At 45.4% G+C, this 27,222-nt stretch overlaps 1 protein-coding gene across 8 annotated transcripts in view; it reads right to left on the reverse strand.

Annotated features, from left to right (window-relative positions):
* LOC135324700 (CUGBP Elav-like family member 4) overlaps positions 1 to 27,222 on the reverse strand; it is a 717,486-nt gene that overhangs the window by 56,242 nt on the left and 634,022 nt on the right. For 4 of the 8 annotated variants that reach the window (XM_064501490.1, XM_064501486.1, XM_064501489.1 and 1 more), the window contains exons 7-9: positions 22,462 to 22,609; positions 16,161 to 16,310; positions 1,556 to 1,618 (exon numbers count right to left, since the gene is read on the reverse strand). In XM_064501490.1, the coding sequence (XP_064357560.1) occupies positions 1,556 to 1,618; positions 16,161 to 16,310; positions 22,462 to 22,609 (361 nt within the window). Of the gene's footprint in view, positions 1 to 1,552; positions 1,619 to 16,160; positions 16,311 to 22,461; positions 22,610 to 27,222 lie in introns of all 8 variants that reach the window. The other 4 variants (XM_064501488.1, XM_064501484.1, XM_064501487.1 and 1 more) reach the window with 1 other exon arrangement.

A 27,222-nucleotide genomic window follows, 5' to 3' on the forward strand; every position in this document is an offset into this window, starting at 1 on the left:
TTTTGGCTCTGTAAAGGGAGAGATCTCATATAGCCTGAGATGTGGTAGCAACATCACAGTGGTGCTCTAGGTGGTGCCACTTGGCTGTGAGCACCCACCATCCCTTCATCTTAGTCAGCAGTGAGACCTGGGACTAGCCAATGGTGTAAATGGGGGAATCCACTGAGATCTCCCCCAGCAGAGACACGTACCCATCTCAGATGGTACCACAAACACATTCATTCACTAGCCCAGCATGATAATGCCTGTGCTTATATGCACTCCGAGAACACATGCACTGTTTCTGTATGTGATCTCTCTTGCACTCTGATTATTTCATATGCTCATGAAAATGGTTTACACATGTATTTCCTCTCTCTCTTACTCTAACCTTCATATGCACACACACTGCATCTGCAGATTCACATATACACTCTCAGGTGTATATTTTCTTTCACATATATAGGTGCTTTCTATATCATACAAACAGTGGAAACAATGTGCAGCAATTAAACAATTTTGCCCACCTCAACTCCCCCACCACGCAGACAAGGGGAGCCACAGATGGCAGATGATATGCCTTGCTGCTAAAAATACAGAGTATGGGTTGCCTGCAAGCCCAGAGAGAGGGGGATAGGGGGCATGTGTGTGCAGAGGGGTTAATTAACAGCTCAAAGGGTTGAGCTGCTTCCCATCTATCAAGCCTCACAAGCAATAAATGACAATAACTAAAACACCGGCAAATGAAGCCCTACATGGAGAATTAAATTAAGTTTCCAGATACAGTGCTGACATGAGATAATAGCCATTCCTCAGCGGGAGCCCATGATTGCTCCAGTTACCACAGGAAATAATGACTTTGGGGTGGCAGCTTCCTCACAACATTTGCCATGGACACCTCATGAGGGGAGGCTGAACACGGCAGGGTCGTGGTCTGCACCAGGTCACATTGGCTGGTGTCAGTCCATCAACTGCAAAGGAGCTGCTCAGCATACAGGGTGACATGAGAGCGAGCGGAGACTGACCCTTTGGGAGTCATGTAGAAAGCTGCTGGGGAATGGCGAGTATATCTGTGTAGCCCCTCAGCAAGCCTCAGACTAATGAGCTGGGGTACTAGCAGCGATGTAGTAGGGATAGCCCTGGAGCTGGTGGCTTCTCAGGAACAGCCTCCCCTGGGCTCCCTGCTTCGACAACTGGACCTCCAGCCTCGTCAGGGCTAGTGAACACTAACATATCTCACACGTGGCCAAACTACAAAGTGGAGGCACCCTAAAATGTGTTTTGTACAGGCATACCCTGTCAGGCACAGCACGACAGGCTCTGCAGGGTCTGGCTACCCTACAGTTACCCTACTCCCTAGAGTTTCATGAGAGAAGCTTACCCGCTTCGGGAGAGAACTTGGGCCTTTATGTTTGTTTTCATGAGGAGTACAAATTTAGTCTGGGACCCTGGTGTCCTGGCTTGCCCCTGCATCAGCAAGCAGCTCCCTTCCCCCCAGCCCCCTCAGGTGTGTTCATATATTAAAGGCTTTACAGAAGTGAAAGGTTTATTGGGAGAAAGTGTTAATACTAACGACCTGCGTACTGCTGCACTCCAGCGTAGGCTTGCTGCAAGGGGTCTGCTGCAGTGGGGCTCTGTGCTGTGGAGACAGAAGAGAGAGAAGGAATTAAGGGATTAAAAATATGATAGACACACTCACTTTCTCTTCCCTCAGTGTTGTGTAGTGTGGGACAGCTGAACCCAGAGACTGAAGATCACAAAACAGAAGCAGCTCACTCGCCCTACAGACACAACTGTGCAGAGCCTCCCATGCCTGCCAGAGGGGCTCTGTCCCCCCCAGCTATGACCTTGTGGCACTTTGGAGCAAAGGCACACAAATGCTAGCAAATATCCTACAAGTATGCTGAATGGGACAGAGCTGCAGGGTCCCTGAAGAGCAGAGGTGAGTCACGAGAGTTTTTTCCTCATGAGAGCATCCTTACTTCCCTTGTAGTCAGGATCGCTTGCCTAGGCATGCATGGGTTGTCCTGCGGTGCACCTAGGTGGGAGGTGAGCCTCAGCATGTGCATTTTGAAGTAAAGCCACTGCCAGTGTTGAGTGCTCTAGTGAGAAACTGCATTGTCAACAGCACCAGGAAACAGCCCACTTCTCCCCAAAATCCTCAGGTCCGGAAGAGGAGAGGCACTTTGGCAAGAGAGAAATATCTTGGGAAAGAAACCTCTTCCTTCCTTTCCCTACACTCTGCATGCTACCTAAGCATGAGGGTAAAAACTTAACCTTTGTAGTTTGTTGAGGTAAGACATGAGGACTTGCTCTTCTTTTTTTTTCCTTTTTTTCCCCCCACCTACAGCATCTGGGAATGGCATAGGGTAGAAAGATGGGTTGAGTGTCTTGGGTGATGGGTTGGCCTTGGAAAAACAGACCAACCTTGTATCTAAAGCCTCAGTCTAAATCTGGGGGCAAGTTTAAGTTAGGGAGCCCACTTCTGATCATGCAGATTACTGGCACTGTAGTAATCAGTTAATCAATCCCAAAGAGCCCTCATCTTAACCCAGGACTGGCAGTATTCTAGGTGCTGTGCAAACTCAGATCTAAGTGACAGCTCCAGTCACATGAAAGTTTCAGTGAGAGCATGAAACAACAGGCGCACAGTGAGAGGAAGGGGAACAGAATGGAGCACTCCCTTCTGCCATCCTGATGTCCCTTCGAAGGACTGCTTTGCTGTGAGGCAGCCCGCTGTGCGGCGGAGGAGAGGCGGCTTGGAGGGAAGGGGAACACCACTTGTCTGCTCCAGAGAGGATGCTGTGATTCTCCACATAAAGCATGCAGTCCCTTTCTGGCTTCAAAGTGAACTTTCTCTCTTTACAAGTGTGCCTATTTACCCCCTAAAACTGTTTATTTTTGTGAAACTTTGAAGTCTAGCTCCAACACAACCAAATCTAGTTAAGATTTTTCTTCCTTTTCCCCTTTGGTTGACAGGGAGAGAGAAGGGGAGAGAGAGAGAAAGAGAGAAATGTGTTGGATAAGCTCTTTCTTTATCTGCAGCAATAAAATATTTAAAGTAAAGCTTGGCTGAACCTCCAGTCCAAATGTCACCTTGGCCCTAATATTTCACTTCTTGTTATGAGTTTAATTTGTATTTATTGGTGCTGCACAGTTCTACATTTATGCAGTCCCTCCGGCTTTGTACTTTTTGGATGATCCCTTAGGGAGCTGCCACTTTCCCCCTCCTCATCACCTTCTTCCTTTCTACAAGAAGGGAGGTGTGGCTGGAGGCAAGGGCTTGGACGATATATAAATGTAGGTACACTTGGAAGAAAATCTGGTGCCATTGACCTACCCAAGGAGAGACACTAACTGCATGCCAAGGTGCTGAAGAGACTGGCAACCATGAGTATTACAGACCCAGAGAAATGGACACAGTGTTTTACTGCAGATGCAACTACCCATTTGAACCTTAATGTCAAGAAATATCAATGATCGTGATGGAAGCTTGCAAAGTTTCCTAGTACACTTATCTCCCAAAATACAGGGAAGAATGGTGAGAAGAACTAACTTGGAGGGGAGAAACCCAGCTATCCAGCTAAGTCTTGGAGAGGCCAATTGATTATGGTGGTCAGCAGATCACAAGGACTTTGAGGATGGGGTAGTCACAGCAAGGAACAAGTGGGATCCTGGGTTTAGGCTGGAAGGTGGTTGGCTGAATTCCTGGCTGACTTTCTGAGGACTAGTCCCTCAGTGTGTTTATGAGTGAAATGGGAAAGCACTGCATTACTATAAGAACTTTCCCTCATTGAAAAGGGATGTGAGCAGAATTCTTTAAAGCCTGTGGAGAAGGAACAACAGAACTGCAAAGCAGTACTGTTAAAGAGTAAATGCTGAAGGAAACTGGAAGAAATGCTTGCAAAATACAAAAATTGTTCCCACTTTTTCCTGCCTTCTTGAAGAAGGCAATAATTAAACTCCATTTTTATAACCTCTACTCAAAACTATTTTCCTCTAAAACAGACCATTGAGCATAGTGCTCATGAAGAAAAAAAGTGCAGTTACGGATGGCCGAGTGATAGGTCAGTTCCTGCCCCCACTGGGAGAATGTATCCTAATAACTTGGACCCCCAAAACTGACCAAGTGCAGTCAGGTGGAAGATAACTCCTGAGGAAGGTGACAGGACATATGTCAAAGGGGACACATCTTTGAAAGATAACCATAGGACTGCTGTCTGAAGTAAACAGGATGATCTTCTGTGTCTGAGCCAATGGCATCTGCCCTTCCTTGGTGGTACCCCTGTGTTTATAGAGCTGGAAGAAGTTCTCTTTGCTGCTCAGGAGATGAAGTTGGATTTTTCAGCATTTTGGTCTTTTTGTGTCTGGGAGGGTTAAACATTTTGGACACAGTCAGGGCCATGGCTGTTCATCTCTCCTGCTAGAGTTCCTTGTTTTCAAGAAAAGGTTTAATTCTTTGCACTCACAGCATTTCCTGGCTTGTTGACATTTTCTCTGCCCTAGGCTAGCCTAGCTGGAGCAGCAGGTCACATCTCTCAGACACTGCAAATCAGCTCTCTAGGAGGGTAGTGTGGGAGGAGAACTGGGCTATTCGGGGCAAGCAGTCTGGTGCAGAGTACCCAGCTGGCATCCTGCGGCTTTATAGCAGTATGGCTGGTGAATGCTTCTTCCAAGGTTTCCACACTGACATTGCTCAATCTGTAGGTCTTGCAGAAAGGCAGCGTAAAAGCTGAGGCTAGAATCTAGGCATGATCATTCCTTTCTCACACTGACAATTAGTAATGACTGCCTCTTCTTTGATGGAGGACAAGTCATTGAGCAGTCCCTATCCGACCGTGGTTCTTTTGCTTTCTTGCCTTAGCTGTGAGTGCATGGAAATTCCCCACTCTCCTGGATATAGCTGAGTCTATGTCCTGACCACAGGGTGCTATGACAACAATAATCTTCAAATGATGATCACAGTAGGTAGCTCCTTTCATTACTAGGTCTCAAGAGGCAGATAAACCACCAGCTCCCAATGATTATGATAGCTCATCCCCTTGGGTGCTCTTGAAGAATACGGGTAGTCAGAGAAAATCTGAGAAAGTACCTCTTCCTCTGGCAGATTTTGTGCCAATTTGTCGAAGTGCGTCATTGGGCTGGTTCCATTTTAATGATATTCCTTTGAAAATTGGAAAGGCTGTCCCTCTGGATGGGTTTCTGACAGAAACCTGCTCTTCCCTGTTATGCTGCCCATGTGACAAGCTCTTTTGCAAGCTGGTGTCAGCAGCCCCAGGGTTTCAGTCAATCTAGTGAAATCTTGGGGCTTCAGAGACTCACCACCAATGACCCTGTGCTGGAGCTGCCAAGTTCACTGCCTCTGAGGCCTGTGGCTGGTCTTACCTCTGGCTTCCTGGGCTTGAGAGTCCAGGCCCTACCTTTTCTGGAGAGAACCAAAAACTTATTGTGATTTTGGTTTGGATAAGAATAAAACCTTCCTCTGAATTAAACACCTTTCTCCTGTACTCAGCTTTGGGCTTAGACTTTTACAAATGGATTAGAGCCCAGTGGGACTGACTACTTCTTCAGAACCAGTGTTAGCAGCTCCAGGAGCAGTGCATAATGTGGATGATTTGGATGGTGTCCTGGGGCACATCTTGTCCTTGTGGCAGCACTAGAAACTGAACCAGGCTTCCTAACTCAATGGAGAGCCACACTCCTTACCCCAGCTGTGGATAACTTGCCTGTCCTTTGAGCCTTATTCTGCTCATTGTAACCAAGCCAATCGTCTCAGGAAGTTTACCCTGAAAACCCTTTTTAACTTTTAAGATTAAATATTAAAACTGGGCAAATACTTTATTTAAACAGTGGGAACAACAGGCCTCTAAATGGAGCCTTTTTTCCTCCCACACAAAGCTTTTAGAGTTCCTTATTTTCCTGGGCCTTTAGGACTTGTCAGCAAGGGTATTATCTAACTGTGTGTCCCTCTCTTGGGAGACTGTTTTGTGCCCCAGATCACACAGAGAATTTTCTCCTGGCTCTCGACATAGGCAAGTTAGTGGAAAGACTCCTCCCTGATTTCAGTCATGTTTGAATCCAACCTGGGAATCACTTAGTCAAAGGTAAAGAAGATGCAAGGTTTTTGTGGTTAGTATCATCCAGAGAGCATCTCTGGACTGTAGCACCAAACCACACGGGCAGGCAGCAACCCCCAGCTTGGGGCTCTGTGTTTTGTTCATAGTCTCACACCCTACCTTGGCTGTTTGGGAAGACAGTCATGGTGAGTCACTACCTGCAGGGATTTAACTTGGGAGCTCTTAAAAACAAAAGCGATGACTTTGCTCAGCGAAGTACTCAGCTTCCTTAGCTCCAAGAGTATGTTTACTTATCAAATAAAGACATGATTTCAGTATGAGTGTATGTGCCTATGCTGGCCAACACAGACTGTGAAGAGACACAGACTCCAGGGCCGGCTGGGTACCCCAGCATGTGCTTCCAGCTGTAGTGTGGATGAAGCCAACGGCTGGTATAGATCTAGAAATCTCAAGACACAGATTACACATCTGAGGAAGTTGTGGTCACGCTGTGTTCAGTAAAGTGACAGCCTGCTTACATACTAATGACCTTTGTGAAGTTCAGTAAGGGCTCAGATGCAGGAGGGGCTCGTGATCCAGAGCCAACCTTCCCCAGGGGTTGCTTATGACTGTATGCTGGAGCAAACTACTTGCTAAAATTCAAAGTGGTGGGGAGACATGAATTATTTCTGTGTCTTGGCACAAGCGACCATGAAGGAAGGTTGCTTTATTTCTCCACAGCATACACATCTTTTAATATGGTATCCTATCTATGTGGAACTGAGGCCTCAGACCCCTGTGGCCTTCATGCTTAGCTGCGGTAGTCGTGTGACCCTGTCTCAGCCTCCTTTTTTAATAATAGTCGTTCTTTCTCCCCATCCAACTGAAATGCCATCTCTGTTACTGCAAATATTAGCTGAAGTTAGTGTGGCAACAAGTAATGGATCTGAGAGCCCTGGAAAATGACAGACCTAATTCAGAGGTGGTATAAACTTTCCGCACTGTGTGTATTTCTTTTAACTCTTTTCTGAATACCTGTGAATTTTCCAGCATCCTTTTTAAGAGTGTGACTGCTGTTCTCCACAAACGGTCATGCACCTTACAAAAAAGCCCAGCCAATCATACATACATGCACACACATATAATAATAGTACCTCCTTATTCCTGCTACCCATCCTCTCATCGGCATTCCCAATAAACAGTGTTCACCTTCATAGATAATAGGGGTAGACAGGGCTGCAGAGAGACCTCAGCTCCTCTGTGTGCTGTCTGTGCTGGAGTATAAGTCTGCTGTGACCCAGAGCTATACAGCTGAGTAAGGCCTGGTAAGAGCAATGGGCATGCAGGGGATACTAGTTTAGGGACAAGGATATCATAATGCATCTGTGGGGACATCTGGACCAGAACTAGCATGACTCTAACTTATAACATCAGCAAAAGACCTTGGATGTATTAGCAACTATCTATGTAAATGTGCCCATAGATACCACTTGAAATAGCTTTCCTTGTGGTCAGTTCTTGGAGATCTTATGTCCAATATACAGACATTTAAGAGATTGAAAGTGATGTAACGTACACACTGAGGATCAGTTAGTGAAGTGAAAAAAGTCCAGCGGCTCCTGAGAGACCAGCAGACAAGTATCAATCACATCAGCCCTGCTAAAGTCAGTTTAGCTTTGCCGCTTTACAGAAGCCAAGGATCTGGCCTTGCCAGGGCAAACTAAAGGTGTGCTGTGAAAACAGATGCTAATAGTAACTTCATTTGGCAGCTCAGGGCAAGAGCCTTATCCCTGGACATTGCCTCGATATTAATTTGATAATTTCCATATCTCCATGGGAAAAATCCTGCTTAGATACAATCGTCTCTTTGCAAGATGATCCTGGCCAAGATGCCACAAGGTGACCATGGCAGATAACCTTCCATAAACCTGGAGACATAAAACGAGCCAATGACCTACTCTATGGCCATAAATATAAATTTAACGAAGGCAGCACTTATTCATTAGGCAGAAGTCAAGAAATGACTCCCAAGTCCTTCAAAGAAAGTAGATCCATTAATGTCACTTTCCGAATCCTCTGCCTGATGCCAAAAACCAAGGATGATTTCCCAAGTCAGCATGAAATACCAGTGCTTTAAAATTAACACCAGGAAGCTTTCTTATTACTCATACAACTGTAGCTTGAAGTCCGACTTTTTAAAGGGGCATTCAGCTGGTGTTAGGGCCAGCATTTAGCTTCTGTCAAAGAATAAAAGGATGGAGGTGACAGAATGAAGCACGTTGTTAAAAAATAAATAAAATCAGTTTAAGTGATGTTCTATAAAGAATTCCTCCTGAAATGCCAGTAACCCAGCTACAGCGTCTGCAAGTAAGCTGTTATGTGGGTCCCCAGGTGAAAATCGTTGTAGGACAGCAGAGCTGGAGTCTGCCGTGGTGCTCAGTGGTGTAAATCAGGAGGAGCTGCACTGAAGTCAGCGGAAGCAGTGGAGAAAAAGGATGATGGTTAGTGCCTGAGCTGGTTCCCACTGCATCAAAGCAGGGGCTTTCCATTTTTCTTGGTGGGATATGGATTGAGATTCTGTCTACAGTGCGGTGTTACTGTCCCAACTTGGGGGTAAAAGCAAACCAAGGAAATACGCTCTCCGAAACTTGGGGGGCTGATTCCTCCAAGCAACAAAAGCAGGCCCTGGCACATTTCGGGCTCCCAAAACACCCTGGGATTTCACTTTGGTGGAAGGAGTCAGCAACCTTTACAGCAATATGATATCCTCACCACCCCTTACTTTTTAAGGACTACACAGTTCCTGACAGAGAGGATGTGTTTTATTCCATCTATTTTATTTCACTCTATTTTGCAGCTCTGCTCCCTGTATGGGTCTACAACTATGTGCTATTGCCTGAATCCACAGCTCTGCCCCATCTATTCATTCCTCTCTCAATCCCTTAGGCATTTTATACCTCTCCCAGGAATTGCAGCTTTGCCACAGTAACCTCTGGGAGGGTTGGTAGGGGAGGAGAGCGATCAAAGAGAGGCAGCATTAGTTGTTTGGAGCGGGGAAATAAAATAATGATAGTAAAAAAATGAAAGCTGTGTGAAGGCCAGGATTAAAATAAATAAATAAATAGCGGAGTGGGAGGGCTCTATTCACCTTCTCCTTAAATCCAATTTAAATCACTCTCTACAGCCCTAATCTATATCCATAATTATATCATTTCGTACAACAAGCTTGCGAGAGGTCTTAAGAAATTTATGTAGATTAAAATTCATGGGTGCCATAGTACAGATTCCATATTATTAAGATTGATTAGGACAGCTGATGCTGTGATTAAAGAAGCCAGCGTTTACTGTTGTAATTAATTAGGTATTCAGACACAACAATAACTGCAATAACAGAAAGAATGTGCTGATCCGGCAGAAAACGACCGATCCTGTGTTTTATAGTCTCGTTTTGCCATACAGGGGCTGGAACCACACAGTGAAAGACATGTCCTATTGTCTCTTTCCATACACATCAAGAGAGCCATGAAGTCCAGGACATTTGTGCCCACTGCTCTTTCCTGTGGGTTGGAGAAGCCCTTTTGTAGCATCCCCAGCTATTTTTGATGCTTGTTTAAAAGAATAAATGGGCCTACAATGAAATTAATACAAATCATCCCTGGAATCAGGATTATCTCTATTATTTTCTTAACAGTTCTGCCTCTGAGCCCATCCCTAATGAGGGCCCTGCTGAGATGGGTGCTGTGCAAACACAGAATAGGAGACATGTCTGGCCATGAAGAGTTTCCACGGGACAGAGTGAGAAAGACATGGAAGAATCAGAAATGTGGAAAGGTGCAGGTGGTTGGCCAAGGTGACATACTAATTCAACAGCAGAGTCAGGACCACACTTCTCTCCCTTTACCTGAGCCTGTAAACACATAAATCAGGGTGAGGTTTTAAAAGCTATTAAGGTGTTTAACTCCGTATTTTCAGGGAGCTTAGCTTAAGTCACCTTTGAAAGTAAAACTCAAGGTCTTAACTCACTTAGATGCTTCTGAAAACATTAGCACAATGCCTGCTTTGTATTTACACCTTCTTCCAGATCAGAGGAGAAAATATTCTGGCTTTGGAAAAGCTCCCCCAAATGCCTGAAGCGACATCATTCATTATGGCTGCTGCATGAGCGCTGGAAGTACATGGCATCATTAAAGTAGCTTAGACAACAGTTGAAGATGGCAACTTGTTATTATATTTTTAATGACTGCATTCCTTCACTTATTTATTTTACCAGTAAAGCGTGGTTTATGGCACATGGCAGATTGTTACAAATGGGTCAAATAAATGCTTCCCAGTCATAATGATGTTTTAGGTGCTCACTGTTGCATTTTTGGAACTGCTGATATAGAATATGAAAGGGAAAGTGCTCACCCAGGGATTTAGGGTGGACAAACACAATGAAGCCAAAGTTTTCCTGTAGCAAGTAAGTTAGCCTTGGGGCCTCTGAGCCAGGAAGATTTCTAAGGCATTGTGTGTAACTGGACCGAATGCTCTGGCGCTTGGTTTTCCTCCTAGACCTTCTACTGATGCAGGGAGGTCACTTTTTTTTCTGTTCATCTGATTCACCTCCTCTCTATGCTCTTCTTATCTGGCATCTTTCAGGATGCCCACTGCCACTCGTTGATATCTATCCCTATGCCACTTGATGGTATCTATCATGATCAGGACTGATCCTGCGACCGACGGGTCCAGAACAGTCACAGGACCATCCGAAGCCCTGCAAGCTAATTGACAAGGTAATAGACAAGGCTGTCGTATTAGCATTCCAGCAACTCCTCCCCTACAAAATTAGCTTGGGTAATGATGATAATTACAGATGGAGTTTGAATCCTGTCTCTGCTGGCAATGGGTGATATTGATTCCTGCCTGATAGCTCTTTGTTGATGCAGGGAAAATGAACTGATGGTCTCGGTTCAGTTCATAAGACACGAGTTTCTACAGTGCAAGAATTCACCCATGGGGGACACCTTTCCTGCAAGTCTCAGTGGTGGCCTGGAAACATGTGGGCATCAAGGCCTGACTGCCTGTTCATACTGACAGCTAGTCCTCCCTAGAGAGGACTGGACCTCAAAGCAGGGTACAAAGTGGAAGCTTGCTGTCTTTTAGCCCAGACATACCCTTTCTGTAACCTGTAACCAGGGTCTTCTGAGGTGTATACATGTGAGGAATTATAAAGCTATTCCTGGCAGTGGTGGGCAGCCAGAAACAGTACCACTGTGTCTGTGCCTGAGAAGAGTGAATGAGACAGCACGTTTAAAGGGATTATGAACAACAGATGAAATTCTTCTTTTGTTTCAGGAACAACGCAGGCTAAATGCATTGAAGAAACCAGTGTGCTGAAAAGCACTCCCCATCCAAGGCTCCATAAAGCTGTCAGACCACCTCGTTCATCCCTGGCTCTGGTCAAGCTGGACATCCCCTAGCCTGGCCCATGAGAAGGAAGCTTGTTTGGAGGTTTCTGGACACTGTGGGGTCTATTTCTAATTCCTTCTGTGGGCACGTCACTGGCAGAAGACCACAGAGCAGCATTCCCTGGTTTCTGGATGCTGAGGGTGTGCTCTGCTCCATCTCCCCTTCTGGTTCCCTCATTTCGAGTCCCTAATCCTATGACATCCACTCCTGTCTCTCTCTTTCATTTGCCACCCCTTGTGCTCCCAGTTTTCTGACCTCCTCCTTCTCCTTCCCTTCCCAGGAGAGCCATTATTTTTGCAGCAAGCCCTTCGGTAAGTCCCTCCTGAAGGAATCCAGTAAGGACAGGACCCATTACCAGAAAGCAGAGGGCTAATCGCATGAGACACAACAGAAAATGGTGCAGAAGGTAGCCACTGTTATCACATGCCATAAGCTGTTACAAGAGAGGCATGATTTCTTGGCAGCTAGGAAGCTTTGGCAGAAGAGCGCAATCCCTGCTACCATTGTTCACGTGGAAACGGCAAATGCTCTTGCGCTGCTGCAAAGCGCTTCACAAGATCATGGCACAACAGATTATGCTCCTTGTCCCCACTATGTGCTGTGACATATTGCCATGTTCAATAGTGCTACAAGCTGAAAGACTAAAGGGCAGACATTAATAAACCAAAAGGCCAGTCACCAAAGGGGCTCAGACTAGTGGGAGGGGAAATATTTGCTCAGTTGTGTTTCTGTCCCTGCCAAGAAGTGCAAAGCGAGGCGTTATGTGCTGGCCAGGCCAGGAAAGGGTGAGAGCATGGCTTACAAAGAGTATGCCTGCAAGGAATGTTTTTCTAGTGGTACCATGTGGATCTGTAGCCCAGCCAGAGCCACACAAACGCTAAATTCCTGCAAGAACTGGGGCTGTGAACAGGGACTTGGTAAGTAGGGGTGGTTGACCTACAAGAGTAGCCTTTGCCCCAAAGCCATAGGTCATTAGTAGTCTGACTGAAATGATACTGTGTATGCCCCTGCTTCAGACAAGGGAAATCTTAAAAAGGAGCACAGGAGAAGACAGAAAAAAAGCAAGTGAAAATACAGGACAAATACAACTACATGATAAGAACCTGCTTTTAGACTGCAAAACTGTGGCATTCCGGAGTCATTTAAATGCAACATCAAAAATATCATATCTACATACAAAGGTGGATACGTAGACAAATTGTACAATTAATGGGATTTATTTGGGTCTGAATGATGTGGATGTCATGCCTCTATAGATTTTGATTTTCCTGTTTTGTTATTTTCAGGAAACAAAGCACATTTTGCTGCTCTATATAATGGTCTGAATCCACATTTGAGTTTTTTATGGAGTATGAAAGAGTATCTGAGAGCAAAATTCAGGCATTAAACAATGTATGGCCTCATAACCATAGCAAGACTATAGTTATGTACATTATACTGACGCAGTCTTGTCCGCTTTTAGTGCTAGAGATATATAATAAAAGTTGTTTGGAAGATGCTGACTTGGGATGGGGACCAGTATGTTCTTTTCTCCTCTATAGTGTTAGTGCAATTGCATACTCAACTTTAATATTTTATTTCTACACTTGCATTTAGAAATGCAGACACACAGAACCACAGGGCAGTGCCAATATCAGATGCTACGGAGGAAACTGCAAAAAATACCATAATGAACAATGATGGAATAAGCTGCCCAGTGATGAAAATTTCTTTCTAACCCCAAGCAATTAGTGGCTGGCTTATATTATAAAGCATGAAGGCTTGTGTCCTTTCTACATTTTTATCCAGTCTAATGTGACTGTGGATGTTCTCATTATCCATATAAATGTCTAATCCTTTTTTTTTTTTTTAATGCTGCTAAGCTTGAGGCCTCAATAAAGCCTGTGGCAAGGAGTAAAGTTTTGGAGAGTGCATAAATGTTCATGAGAAGGGATGAGAATAAAATGGAACAAACATATGACACGTCCAACACCCAACCTGCTACAAAGGAGCCTGATTTCAGGGTTTCACTGCTAGTGGGGACAGGCAGAAGTAAAATGAGAGGTCAGTGTTTGGCCTACCACCGTTCCCTCTATACTTCTGCTATAACTTAAGACACCAGTAAGCCATGGGGAAGCTGAGCACTAGGAAAGACCAGTGTACTGCTGAAGACATGCCTAGATAAATCCAAACTTTACACAAACCAAACTGTGGATGTTAGCTTTTTCTCTGCAGAAATGAGCCTCTTTGCCTTGGGGCAGACATCTATGGATTACTTCTAGGTAAAATAAAAATGTTTGGATGCCTCAAGTCTTGACATTCTTTAAGCTTTGTTGAGTCTCAATTCTTTCCTCATGCCTGTTCCCCAAAATAAAATGTGGACCATCCCAGGAAATGTAATTAGCATGCCTTGTTGCAGACTGGCATCCACCCAGAGGGTCCATAGCTGGCAAGTTGGAGCTTGGAAGGAAACTTTGTCCTGCTTGGGCTGCCAAGGAAAGGTCTGATGATTATAAAACTGTATCAAGGAGCCAGTTTTCCTAGGCCCGATCTTGCAAATCTTCTATAACAAGATTTGGCCCATTACTTGGTGAATTAAACGTTATACTTTAGCTCACCACCAGAACTCCTGAAGTGAAGCAAGGATGACTTTCACCTTTCAGGTGTGTTAGGCTGTTGGTGTTTATGCAGGGACTTAATGGTGAATTGCTGGCTGGCTAAGTTTCTCCAAAACTCAAAGAGAATCAGATTCAGGCCACTGAGTTTTATATAATCTTAGATGAAATACTTAAACCTTTCTTAACACTGTGGGGAATTTGGAGATGGTAACAAAAGCTCAAGTCATTAAGATTCATCTGGAAAGATCATCTTTTCTCTGATATCTATAGTAATGTATCATGGAAGATTAACAAAAATGAGCCAGATAAACAAGAAAAAAAGATAGACATGGAAATAGATGGATAAACAGATAGACGATAGACTGGCAAACAGGTAGATACTTAGATGGATAGATGAACAGATGCATACATTTATATAACCTTAAAGAATGGGTGCTTTCTTGCTACTGTGGCTGAGTTCACTGAACACACTGAGGCATCCTGCAATTTCTGATGCCTCCATAAGCTGCCAAGAGCCGCCCTCCCATCCCTCTTCTGTTTCTAAGAATCCCAGCTATTTCAAAGACCTCATCTGCCACAGGCTCTGTACATCCATCAAGTGCCATATACTGAAGTGTCTTACTAGGGCTCTAAGCTGCTACAAATGTGTACACATGCCTAACTTTTAGCACAGTAAATCCCTTGATTTCAATTCTGCTTAAAGTTGAACTCACGACTAAATGTTTACAAGGTGGGGGACAGGGAGAATGATAAACAGCTATTTTTTTCAATACTCTTGCTATTTCTGGGCTTTCCTCTGCTGCATTCACAGCTCTTTTAGTGACATTGTCTGAGCAGTAGCTAGGTAAGATTTTTGTATTTCTGTGATTATTTTTCCCCTGTAGCTCGTAAAATCCCCAGTGATGTTGAATCTTCTGAGTTCTTCAGGACTGGCTGACATGGAAAGAATTTTTTTTCGCTAGGATTTTTTTCAGGCTTTTTGGCTGGAGTATCTGATTCAGTGTTTGATTTCCTAACAGACTAGATTAATCTATGAGTGCCCCAGGGTAAAATACTCCTTTGCCAGCTGGTGGCTAGGATCAATTAGTAAAGTGTATTTACATTTTTATTAGTAGTATTATTATATTATTAGTAGTATGTGTATCCCAATGGTAAGGAATGTCTTCCTAGCAGAAGTATAGCTTGGAGGAGAGAGCTGTAAATGGGTATCTCAAATCCTGAGGCCCCTGAAAAAATGGAGGTGCACATTAAGGCCTTGTGAATTCCTGAGCTCTTGGTGACTACAGCCTCACAGTGTCCATATAAGTATTGGTATAGGTGTAGGTGTGTATCCTTTAATGACCCTGATTCATTCCTGATTGCCGGGGCTTGAAAAGTCATCCTCTGGCATCTTTTGAGCTAGTCACAATCTTTGAATCCTAGAAGCAGTTGTGCAGTGGCATGCCCCAAAAAGGTGAAGCTGAAACTGTTCTGTGGCTATGTGACAGGAACTTCAGTCTCGGTAAGGTGGAGGGATTGGGTGCAGTCAGCATTTCAGGGACCAACCCCTGCTGCCTGCATGTGCGAGCTGCGGCACAGAGCAGTTCAGGTCAGCAGCCACGCAGCCGCTCTGGACTTCCCCTCCCAGATCCCGCAGGCTGCAAATGAACTCCAGAGGGAGCTACTGATGGTGGATGCTAAGAGATGCAAATGGTAATCCTCTGGGGGCACAGGCTTAGCACTGCTCCTTCAAGACTAGCCAAGAGCAACCTCCTATGAAGTCCACCTGGGAGATGTGCCAGCATGGGCTGATCAGGTCCCAGCTCAAATCTTAGCTATAGCAAAGGATACTGGGTGTCCTGACTGTATTCACTAGACAAGTTTTTCTGGCATACAGCAGATGATCACTGCATTCTTCAGTAGGAGAAATTTCCATCCCTGACACAGCCTAGATGCCTGTCATCCAGGTTTAAATGTATAACTTTTAGACACCTGCAGTCAGGTGAGATGGACCCCAACCCTTGGCCAAGAGGTAGCACCAATGCTAGAGTGAACCCAGATTGAAGGAGCAGGCTGTGGGCATGGCAGTGGTCTGGCTTACCTGGGTAAGGGTGGATGCCATTAGCAAACACAGCTTCTGCGGCGGGCTGCCCATTAGCCTGCGGCGGGAGGCCAGTGAAACCATTCACCCCAATTGGAGATGGGATGCTAGGCACAGCTGGTGCAGTTATGCCAGGAGGCGTGCTTCCACCTGCAAGTGGGGAGAACACAAAACCAGAGCTGGTGAGTATTGGAGGCAATAACTAGGTAGAGAAAGCTATTGACATGACTGCTGTCACCACCACGTGGAGGCCTTCTAATAACGCAAGAAAGGATAAGTCTCAGGACTACCCAAAACTGTCTCACAGAGAAAAGGACTACGTGCACTGTCATAGGCCAGGCTTGCCATTGCTACTCTAGTTGGAAAGCACTTTACATGAGAAAAGCTTGCAAAACTTTCTTCAACAGAATGAAGCTTTTGTTTGGTGATCATTGTCTCTAGACTACAGCTGACATCAAGCAATGGAATACAGCAGAAATATCCCTCTTCCTCCCCAACACTCTCCCTGGACTATGCCCTGTTTAATTGCTAAACAATGTGACATTTCTTTCCTAGATGTCATTTAGCACCAAAGGCAAACCCTAAATTCCACCTTTCTACAACAGCTCATCTCAGTTTCTCTTTGGAGATGTCAGCTTTGTGGGCTGTCTGTCTGCACTCTCTCATGTATATGTCTCATGTATAACTTTACTCTGAACTTCTTCAGCATCTTAACAACTTTGGCAGGTCTATTTGTAGCCTAAAGGCAGCCAGTGATAGGTTTTTTAGCTTTGCTGTTTGGCCCAAGCCTCACTTAGTAGAGTTTTAGATGAGATCTCCCAGTCAATAGAGGCAAAATTTGGGCTAGATTTGTTTCTTTCATAGAATCGCATCCCCCTATCCGAGGTGGGGAAGGGCTGCAATAATGTATTTCCTCAGTAACCCTTATCTTTATGTTTTGGGCAGGAGCCTATTACCCACTGGTAAAAATCATTAAAATTCTGAGGGGACAATTGAATCCTCTGCTATCTTATCATCTTCTCCTACGTATTTTTATAATGACTGGACGTTCTGCTCTTCTAGCAACATATTCAGGATATTTTTGGGACCAAAAATAAATTTTCAATAATTATCAAATGATGTTTCTCTCTTGCCAGCTTTAGGCGTGAAGTTAAAAATTTCCCCACCTTATTTTCGATAATATGTTTCTGTGTCACAGTATATTACTGGCTGAAAGTACCATTTGTGCAAGAACCCCTTTTTTAAACCGATTGCAGAAATTTTTTTCACCATAGCAGTGCTCGATGATGGGTCAGTCCAATAACATGCTTTAACAACTGTTTAAATCTGTGCTGGTGCTTTAAAAGAGCCAACACAGATTCTTGAGCTTTTTGTCTTAATGTGTTCTGATCTGAGTAGCCCAGGAAGCAGAAAATATTTCAGCTCATTTCTGATACCCTGAACAGACAAGCTACTGCTTCCCCTTTTCTTATTCAAATGGTGTTGGCCTTTAAAAATGTCCTCTGTGGAGGTGCAGGGAGCCAGTGGTGGCAACCAGAGTCCAAAGGCAATGCTCTTAGCATATGCCATCAGCTTGCAAATCACAAAGGCTAGTTAAAATTTCAGTTGCTTTTCTGGATCTCTCCTCTATTCGCATAGACAATGTAAGTCATTTTTTTCTAAAATTGCAGCAAGGGATTTGTGCTTGCTGTTTTGTGTATGCATAAGGAAGTTTAGGCATATTCATCACAATTCTTTAATTTTTTTCTTATAAAGAAAACCCCTGGAGAAGTCAGATCTGTAGCTGGAGTAAAACTGGCACAATGCCACCACAGAAAGCAAATGGCAGTGGTGCCTGCCAGTTGTGGACTATATCCCCAGGTTGAGATATCTTGCTCCAGCTATACCAGATGCAGATTTAGAGCGTGGAGGGAGGGAGGAGAGAAGGAAGGAAGACCAAATGAACTTTCATTACTAGCCCCCCCACCCAGTTAACACTAAGTGGTATAGTACATATGGTCATAGGATGGGGTTGCCACCATAAAACTACACAGACCCACTTTTCCCCCAGCTTATAGCAAACACTTGCACTGAACCTTTAGAGCTGTTAAATTAACATCCTTGCAATTGAAGAAAACTGTGGGACCTAAACGCGACTCTTGATGGGGAACTTTCAAAATGCCAGTAGACGGCATAAAGTTATCATGGTCTGAAATTATCCTCTGGGACTACCTGCTGCTCTCCTGTGAATGCAGGCAAGCCAAAAGGCTATCTTAAACTAAACATCTAACTTGCAGATGATTAAAGTTAAGTGATATGAATCCTGTTTCTAGTCTGGTAGTTGTGCCTGGATCCAAGACTCCTGAAGTTCCCGTGTCCTGGGAACTCATCAGCGTGAACTCATGGTCATGTTCTGAGGAACCCACTCTCATGGTGATGGGAAGAACAGAAAACCAGCTGGATTAGGAATGCAGGAGAAGCAAGTTCTGGCTCCTACAGCTTGCTTTGTAGACTCAAAGGGAGGTGAAGACCCAAGAGGCCTGAAGATACCAGCACAAAGGCACTATGCTCAGCCAGTGTCTTCAGTGCCTCCAGGACTTCTGGGTTACCAGTGTCCTTTTTCTAGCACAATTTTCCTTCCGCTTAGAAAAGATCAAAACGATTTTTTTTTCAAATCTCCAAGTTCTTTTTCTAATGCCTTTTTTTCAGAGAACTTTGAAATGTTTCATTTTCATTCCAAGTCAGAACAAAGATATACTTCAATGACTGGAAATCCTGCTATGAAACAGAATGATCATTTTCCATTTGGCTTTCTGAATGCTAATAAAAGCCAGCAGGAGAATTCATGTAAGGCTTCAAATATCTCCTGGCTACTCAGGAATCACTGCTAGTGTTGTAGTCTTGCCTGCTCAGACATATTTGAAACACAATTTCTATGCATCTTATCACAAGCTTTGTGAGTGTTGCAGTAATACACAGAGTCATTTCAAAGTCTAAACATTTCACCCAAGGAATAATTGTGAATGGACATTTCCACAACCCATTACAGAGGTTTGTCATGAGGAAGCTACTCATTCAGTTTGACAACGCAACAGTGCTGAAGTGCATAGGTTCCATGATTGAAATTACATCCTAGGAAGAGTGCAAAATCTATTGGCATGAAATACGTCAAGGGGTCATTCAACCCAGCATTGTATTTTCAGTAATGACCAGTCATGGGTGCTCTGGAAAGCATGTAAAGACCATGACCCTTCCTTGCCCATACTCTGACAAGGAGAGTTTAATAGTCCCTAAAGGGCATGGGGCACCTCAGAAGAGATACAGAACTTGCACAAAAGAAGAGCTGGGATATCATGGCAGGCACACAACTCGGCTGTTGTATTGATATTTACACACCTATGCCACAGAACTCACTCATTCTCAAGACTTATCTATATGCAAAAGAGGTTGTGTTCTTCTGTGGTGGGGCCATCACAAACCACAGCCTGGATTCAAGCTTTTCAGGCCCTGAGAGCATTTGAATTCCAGGCATTCTTTGTTTGACATTCTCTCTGCTCCCACCAACACAAAACAAATCTAGCTAATGCAAATATGATAATCTTTCCAGCAGAGGGTTTATAGGGTGCACATATAATTAAGCCACTTTTCTATTTGGATTTGCAGTAGCTCCATCGACTTGTTGTTTATATATTTAACATTGTGTAAACATATATTTTGAAATGTATGGTGTAAGATTTTTGAGTTGAGTGCTTTTCCTTGGCTATCCATAAGTTGGTAGGGAACAAGATCTCTTTCTTTCTTGCCTTCCTTCCTTCCTGTCTTCCTTCCTTCCTTCCTTTTTTTTCTCCCTCATTTTCTAATATGAGCAAAGGGAAAGACAGGTATCAGTCCCCATAGGCACTGACGTTATTCCCAGCTACAGGTTGCAAAGAGGTGCAAAGCTCTGTGTGAACAGGGACATTTTCTGTGGCCGACAGAGGTTAACAGATCTTGATGCTTTAGGAATGGTCCCAAGTCTACACTGCTGAGGTGCCTTAATTCCCTGCCGTCCAGTGTTTCTAAGCCACAAGGCATCTTTCCTGGTTAGTCTATCAACAGGCCCTTTCCTGCTCCAGGGCTGCCATGGGTTCCACCTTGTTCAGCAATAAAGCTGCCTCTGTCCTCTCCTCACTCCCCTCTGTAGCAGGCCCAGGTCCTGCTCTGCTCAGCACTACCTGCACCCCTGGCCCATTCAGGCACAACTCACTTCTCCTACCCCTCGCCCCAACCCCTGGACAAGCTGGTCCTTCCCAGACCAGCTTGATGCTTCAGGTTCACATAAGGGCATTGCTATCCTGTGTCACTCCAACCACAGTCCCATCCTGGTGCTGCTCACTAGGTACAACCGGCATCACCCATGAGACCTTTATGTCCCAATCTGTCCCTCAGAAACGGCCCTCTGCAGATACACTGGCGAGTTTGCTGCTCCTCCCCCTGAGTCAGCGGTATATTGCCAAGCTCTCCAAATTCTTATTTCTTTCTTCCAGTGGTTTCGTCCAGCTTTCCCCAGCTGCTGCCCTGCCGTATGTACACACATCCCTGCTGTTATGTCCCTCCAGACCACTGCATGACTACTCCCGGCCCTGCAGATTCCTTGACTTCTTTCCCAAATGATTTCCTTGTTTTTCAGGCCCCAGGAAAGCCTGTTCTCCACCCCCAGCTTAATTCTCTGTTCCCTGAATTATACAACCCACCTGCTAGCATGGGCTTCCTGTAACTCCTCACAACTTAGCCAGATCTTGGTAACCCTTCATGGACTACCAATCTCTTTGCTTTGGAAGCCAGAGCCCCTCTTATCAAATATTTGCATTGCAAGTAGCATCAGGGATCTTCCCTGAATACCTCCTGTCCTTTTATTTCACCCTGGGGGAAAGGCTTATGTCAAAGGCACAGTTTGTCTCGTTCGTTAAAGATACTGCATCTCACCACAAGCCTTATTTTGTTTATCTTTGGCTAGCCTGGCTGTGAAGCACTAGCACTGACACCCTGTGCATCTATAAACCAACATAGGTCACTGGGGGATTACTCATGCCATTTGGAAGATGCTCTGCCGGCTTCGTCACTTCTCAAGTGTCTGCATACGGCCCCTGACTGCTGCAAAGAGCTCCTTCCCTCACTGTCCTTCTCTGCCATGCTTTGCACTTCTGTTAATACTTGTCGCTCAGATACTCCAATGCCCTTTTTAAATATAATGCCAGACTCACAAAGACACCTTTAGCACCCCTGCTAATCCTGACTCCTCAAGCTTGGAAACCAAGGCACAAAGACAGGATAATTAATATTTTTCAACTTGGGGGCCTAAAGCATTCTGAAGCTTCCAGACAAAAAGAAGTGGTCTGCTCTACTCCTCGCTTCTGATGGCCATCACCAGCAAGGGTGAGGTTTCAACAGACACCCATCAAGGGGGAAGCTGGCAACCAATGTGTTCTGCCAGGTCTCATGTGGGATGTGGTCAGCTTTTCCTGGCTTTGCTGCACTGCTCTTTTGTGTCTGTTCCTGTTGTAGTTCAGAACTCCAGGAGGAGATGAGGAGGAGGAGAAGGAGAAGGGTGTTTTCCAGTCTACCCCAGCCTAGCTCATGCACTCATATTCTTGATAGCTTTCTGTACCAGCAGGGGTATTTCAGTTGATGTCCATTGTTTATCTCTCCCCAGATCTTTAAATGACTGCAGGGAGGACTTCTTGCCCATGCTGTGCATGAGAGCTGCTCCTCTGGGTCTCGCATGGACATTGCAGATCTGGAACTAAACACCACGGCTTGGCCCTCCACCACAGCTCAGACTGAGACATCAAAGAAAGGATCCTCATATCCAATGGGTAAATCTGGATTTGGCTCTGATCCAGATCTGGGGCCTTAATGAATCCCTCCCTGCCTTTTTTATGAGTTACTTTCTTATGCTGCTTGGAGGCCTCCAATGGGCACTGAGCAAAAAAAAAGCGCTTGTGGACCCAGCGTCTGCATCTACAGGCCAAAAGCCACCTCTGTAGCAGGCAAATATGGATCCTGTCATGTGTTTGGGCTGAGAGGTGGAGCTCCTTGGAGGCAAAAAGCTTGCAAGCAGTGGAGGTCCAAGCTCTGGATGCAATGGGGACAGAACTGGGCACAAACGTGGAGCCAGCCATGTCCCAGCTCGTCCTACCAGTGGAGATGCCAGACTCAACCTGCTCACGTTGCCGGAGAGCTGGCAGCCCCCGGGCTTGGCGCACTGAAGGCTGCCGTCCCACTGCCTCCTCGCCGGGTGCACACCAAGCCTTCCAGCCTGGGCGCCGGCACGGGGCCTTACCTGAGGTTGGTGTCATGGGTGCGGCCGCCAGGCCATTCATGTTCAGAGCCGCCATCTGCTGCATCTGGGCCGCGGCAAAGGCTGCCATGGGGTTCAGGTAGCCACCTTGCGCCACCGACGCCATGATCGCGGCTTGCTGCTGCATCAGCTGGAACAAAGAGAGCAGGGAAAAAATATCACGCGGTCACCAGCAGGGCAGCCCGGGGAAGCGGCACCCCACGGGGCATCCACCCCTCTCCAGACGTCACCCCGCCACGTCTGTCATCCCCCTAGCCTTCCTTCTCACCATGGGAGTAGGGCCAAGGCCCTGATTTATTTTCATCTGTAGGTGGCAAATACCATGTTTTCTAGTGCTGCTGGGAGGCCTCCAATAAGCCTTCAGCAAAACCAGGACCAAAGCTCTCAGTCCAACCTAACCCAGGCACAGAACCTATCTCCAGCACAACCAAGCAAAGGGACTCCCCAAAGAGCTAAACAAGAGAAGGGAGCTCCCCCACTCTAGCAGGATTGTGTGCTGGGAAAGTCCCTTAGTTTTGATCCGGGATGATTTTCTTAATCTTGGTATTTTTTCCAGAAAGTCATCAAAGTGCTGCCTTTCTCAGGGCATCTGCAAAGACCAGAGTCAGGGAATCAAGGTCCTATTTCGGGCATTTTGGAGTAAGGATTTTGGAGCAGAAGGGTGGCAAATGGTTTTGTATACTGGAAATGTTTCTTACATTAAAACCAGACTTTGCCATCATTATTTTACACTCTGAACCTAGCACAAACAGTTAATGTGTATGGCTGCAATGAACGTGTTGTGTGAAGAAGGACCTGGACTGAGCTGGTTCTTGTCTGTCTCCCCTGGATGTGTGCAAAGAGCTAGATGAGGTGCATCAGAGGTCCCGCAGGTCTGTACCTGATCACCAGTAGTGACCGGTGGTGCAGGCTTAGAAAAAGCTTGTAGAAAACAGGAAGAGCGGAGAGAAATTTCACTCTGTTCATCCCCCAGTCCCTGGCAAAGTGTGACTTAAAGATAATGGCAGAGAAGGAAACAATGGTTTCTTACAGTGATTTTAGACGTGACTCATGGCTTTGCTCTCTCCAGAACAGCGAGTGTCTTTATTTCGCTGCTCTCTGTGATTTCACTGTCTCTCCCATCAGGAAATCACCATCTGATGCTGTTGTTTAAGCACATGGGACATACTGCTCATCATTAAACAGACTCTAGAGTCCTGGCAAGGACTAGTTTCTTCCCCACTGGTCATTTTAATATTGAAATATTAGCCAAATTACCCATTCCTAAATATATACACTAAAAAAAAAGAAAATAAATCCTTGAAATTGCCACTCATTCAACTGCTGACAATTTTCTCACCATCATCTAAGTACAGAAAAAGGTAAAGTGCACTCTGCCACTCACCTGCTGCAAAGCCTTGGCCAGCTTGTGTAAACTTGCCTGGCTTCCCTAGTGACAAAATGGGGCAGAGGATACCTGCCTCCCCACATAGGGGTGCCTTCAGATCTGCAGATGAAAAGTGCTGTACACAAGTTGAGTAGTATTATTTTCTGTAACCTAATGCAGATTGGTGGCAAGGTGGTGGCTTCCCCTTTGATTGTTAATTACGCTTTTTTATTATACCCTGCATAAGACACTTTCACATTTTAATTAGTGATATCCTGTTCTTTGTAATTACTGATGGAGTGATTAGACAATCTTTTCTATTATAGCACAATGCTGATCCCCCTTTAAGGAGTACATTTGTTTCCAGGCATCGTTGGAGTTTATTCTCCAGATGAGGCACTGAGCAGGTGATTTTATTAAGTATGCCAATGAGGGAGAGGGAATTCGTCCATCTTTAACACGGCACTGACTCCAGTGCTCCGTGTTTACTGACCCATATCTCATTTCCTGTGCTGGGTATTTCACTTCGGGAAATCTGAGGATATAACTGGCTCCATGGCCGATTGTGCAAATGATGGCTGAGATCCAGTATCTGTACGTTCTGTTTAGTACTGCTGATCCTGGTCTGGCTTTTCCTGACTTATCTCTATTCCTCCAAAGTTGGCTAAAGTGGCATGTACAAGCCCACCCCCAAAACAGAACGATGTATAGCTGGTCACATGTGTGTTGTGGTCAGCCTGCCCAGCAGATAACAGCCTACTTCTCGTATCAGAGACTTTACTTATAGCTTCTAGGTCAGATAATGGATTATGATTTTGGCTTTACCATCTGTCAGATTCAGTTAAATAAATACAGACAGGGTTTTGTCTGAGCTGGTCATACTGGTCCCCTATTACGGTTGATGTGATGACAGGCAGTGGAGTCTAGACCAAGATTCATGCTTCCCCCCCCTTTATAAAGTTGCCTTCAGGCAGATGGATTGCAGCTTTGTTTCTGCCTATTGACTATATGTGGAGCCCAAGGTGATCAATTCAGATGCAGATACCAACACAGTCAGATGAAATCATTCCCACACCTCGCTTGACCCTGGGCAGATATTTTTGGACCTTAGTTCCCAACCATTCGAAATGAAAGTAGTAATCCTTTTTTGGCTTGTATTTCACTGCAAGAGAAACAGGCCCACATTGGGCTCTATCTATAAGCCTGGCTGAGATAATGCATTGCCACTGGTAGTACAAATGATTGTACTGCTTCAAAGACAATCTCCATTTTGCACTCAACAGACCTAAGCAATCACTTGTGACATTATTTATGGCTTATGCAAGTTCTTTTCCTGCTTGTGGATGTCTCTAAGTTGTTCACAGTTAACTCCACAGTTGAAGGTGCTCCTCCTGGTTTGTTAAGTAACCTGAATGTGGCTTCTCACATATTCAGAGGGCTTACAACTTTGCACTAGAAGAACCATGTTTGGAGAATATACCTTGGCTACATGCATGCCATTTCTTGCAGTATAATGTCATTCATGCATTTTTTGTCACATATCTTCAGGGAGAAAGAAGAAGATGTTTTCTCTCTCCTCATGGAAACAACAAAACTGCTCCTAACCTGCTGATTACCACAGCTAATGGGTTCTGCTTCCTTGGCTAGAGAGGGCCAAGTGCATCCAGAGACCACAGCCCTTGGCAACACTCCTGTCACCCTTCTGCTGTCCTGTTTCTCATTCATGCCTTGGAGACTGCAGCCTTTCCCTCCCTGGTTTGAGGGGTAAATACGCTCATGGTCTGCACAGTACCCAGAGGTAAGGGTTAAGGGGGAAGGGGAGGAAGGGCCTTCTCAGTCCAGCGACTGAAGGTCACAGAGTGGCCCAGTACAGCCACACTGTGGGGGTGGGAGAACTGGAGCTTGGTCACCTTGAAAGAAACTAAAGCGATAGACCTACCTCCTTTCCCCCAGCGTGGCTCCAGGGAGATTTATGAAAGGAGGGCAAGTCCTGCAAGGGTCACCAGTCCCCCTTATAAAACCTCCGGGGCATTCCCAAGTGTGCTCAAATAAAAGTCACCCCACTCCTTCCCAAGCTCCTCCCAAAGACAAATGTCCCATCTACTCTCCTTTCATTTTGAAAGAGGCCCAGTGTATGATCCCAGTTAATAAAGCTGTAGAAAGTGAGGCAGTGACCCCACCAGAGGCAAATCAACAGCAGCAGGACCCCTGGGTATTGTGTACTTTAAAATATGCCATTTGAAATGCAGATTTTCCCTGCCTGGGCTGGGGCCACAGAGCACTAATCAGAAAGGCAGCAGCCTTATTATCTCAGACTGTTCCAAGGGGATGGAGAGTAGCTTTCCCCTTCCTCAGCTAAGAGGATGTATTTCCTTTTGCTTCTGTTACTTCCTTGGCATAATCTTTGCCTCATCATTTAGACTTTTTTCCCACCCAATCTTACAGATTCATTCCCTCCTTCCTCCAACCTGGCCATTATTATTGCTCAAATATGTACCATCTTCAGAGATCAAGAGATGCTACCAAGTCGGTCAGTGCCCACGGACAGCACCTCTAGTGCTACCAACCTGCAATCCCCATCCCAGGGCTAGAAACTGGTGGGCAGCTGGATCACCTTCCACTAGGAAGGTCATCCAAAGCATGGGAAGGGGTGGTGGGTGAAGGCTGGTCCACAGAGAAGGGTGGAAGATTCATCTCACCCACTTTCTGCTGCCTCAAGTTGAAGTGGCTAAATTCAGCCAGTCTGTAGGCCCCATCTGTCACCAATGTACAGATAGGCACCTCCATGAGGTTACCTGTTCTATCGCAGCATGGGAGATTAAGACATACAGGAGACAAAAAACTGGGAAGGATGTAGTCTTGCAGTACAGCTACACCAGAGCAAGAGCTTGCTGATGCTAAAGGCTGCAGGTCCCTCCCTGCACCTTGCCACCACCTTTTCACCAGGACAGATGCGTGCCTGATACTGTGGAGACCCTGCTCTGGAATGACATCAGCAGAGCATTAACCACAGTACAGAAATGCATCGCTGACTGCCAGTTTTCCTCCCCGAACTGGTTCCCTGCATGGCTGCTGTCAGTCCAACAAGGGTTTGAGGACACATGGCCAGAGGCGAGGTGGGGAGGGGGGCGGCTGCCTCTGGCATCAGGGAGCTGCTAGATACCAGCATCATATAACTGCATGCAGCAAATGGAAATACTACCCTGTTGCTAGGTGTATGGAGAGATGAAGTGAGTTACTCAAGGCCAAGAACTCTTGCTAGAAATAGGACAAGGTTGCTGCAGTCAACCTTCCGCAGCCCCCCAAAGAAATACACGTGAAAGCAAAGAAGGGGAAGAGGAGAGGGAAGGATTATTTTTGATGGGCTTTTTTTGAAA

This window comes from Dromaius novaehollandiae, chromosome Z, assembly GCF_036370855.1.
Source record: "Dromaius novaehollandiae isolate bDroNov1 chromosome Z, bDroNov1.hap1, whole genome shotgun sequence".
In the NCBI taxonomy this organism is placed as follows: domain Eukaryota; kingdom Metazoa; phylum Chordata; class Aves; order Casuariiformes; family Dromaiidae; genus Dromaius; species Dromaius novaehollandiae.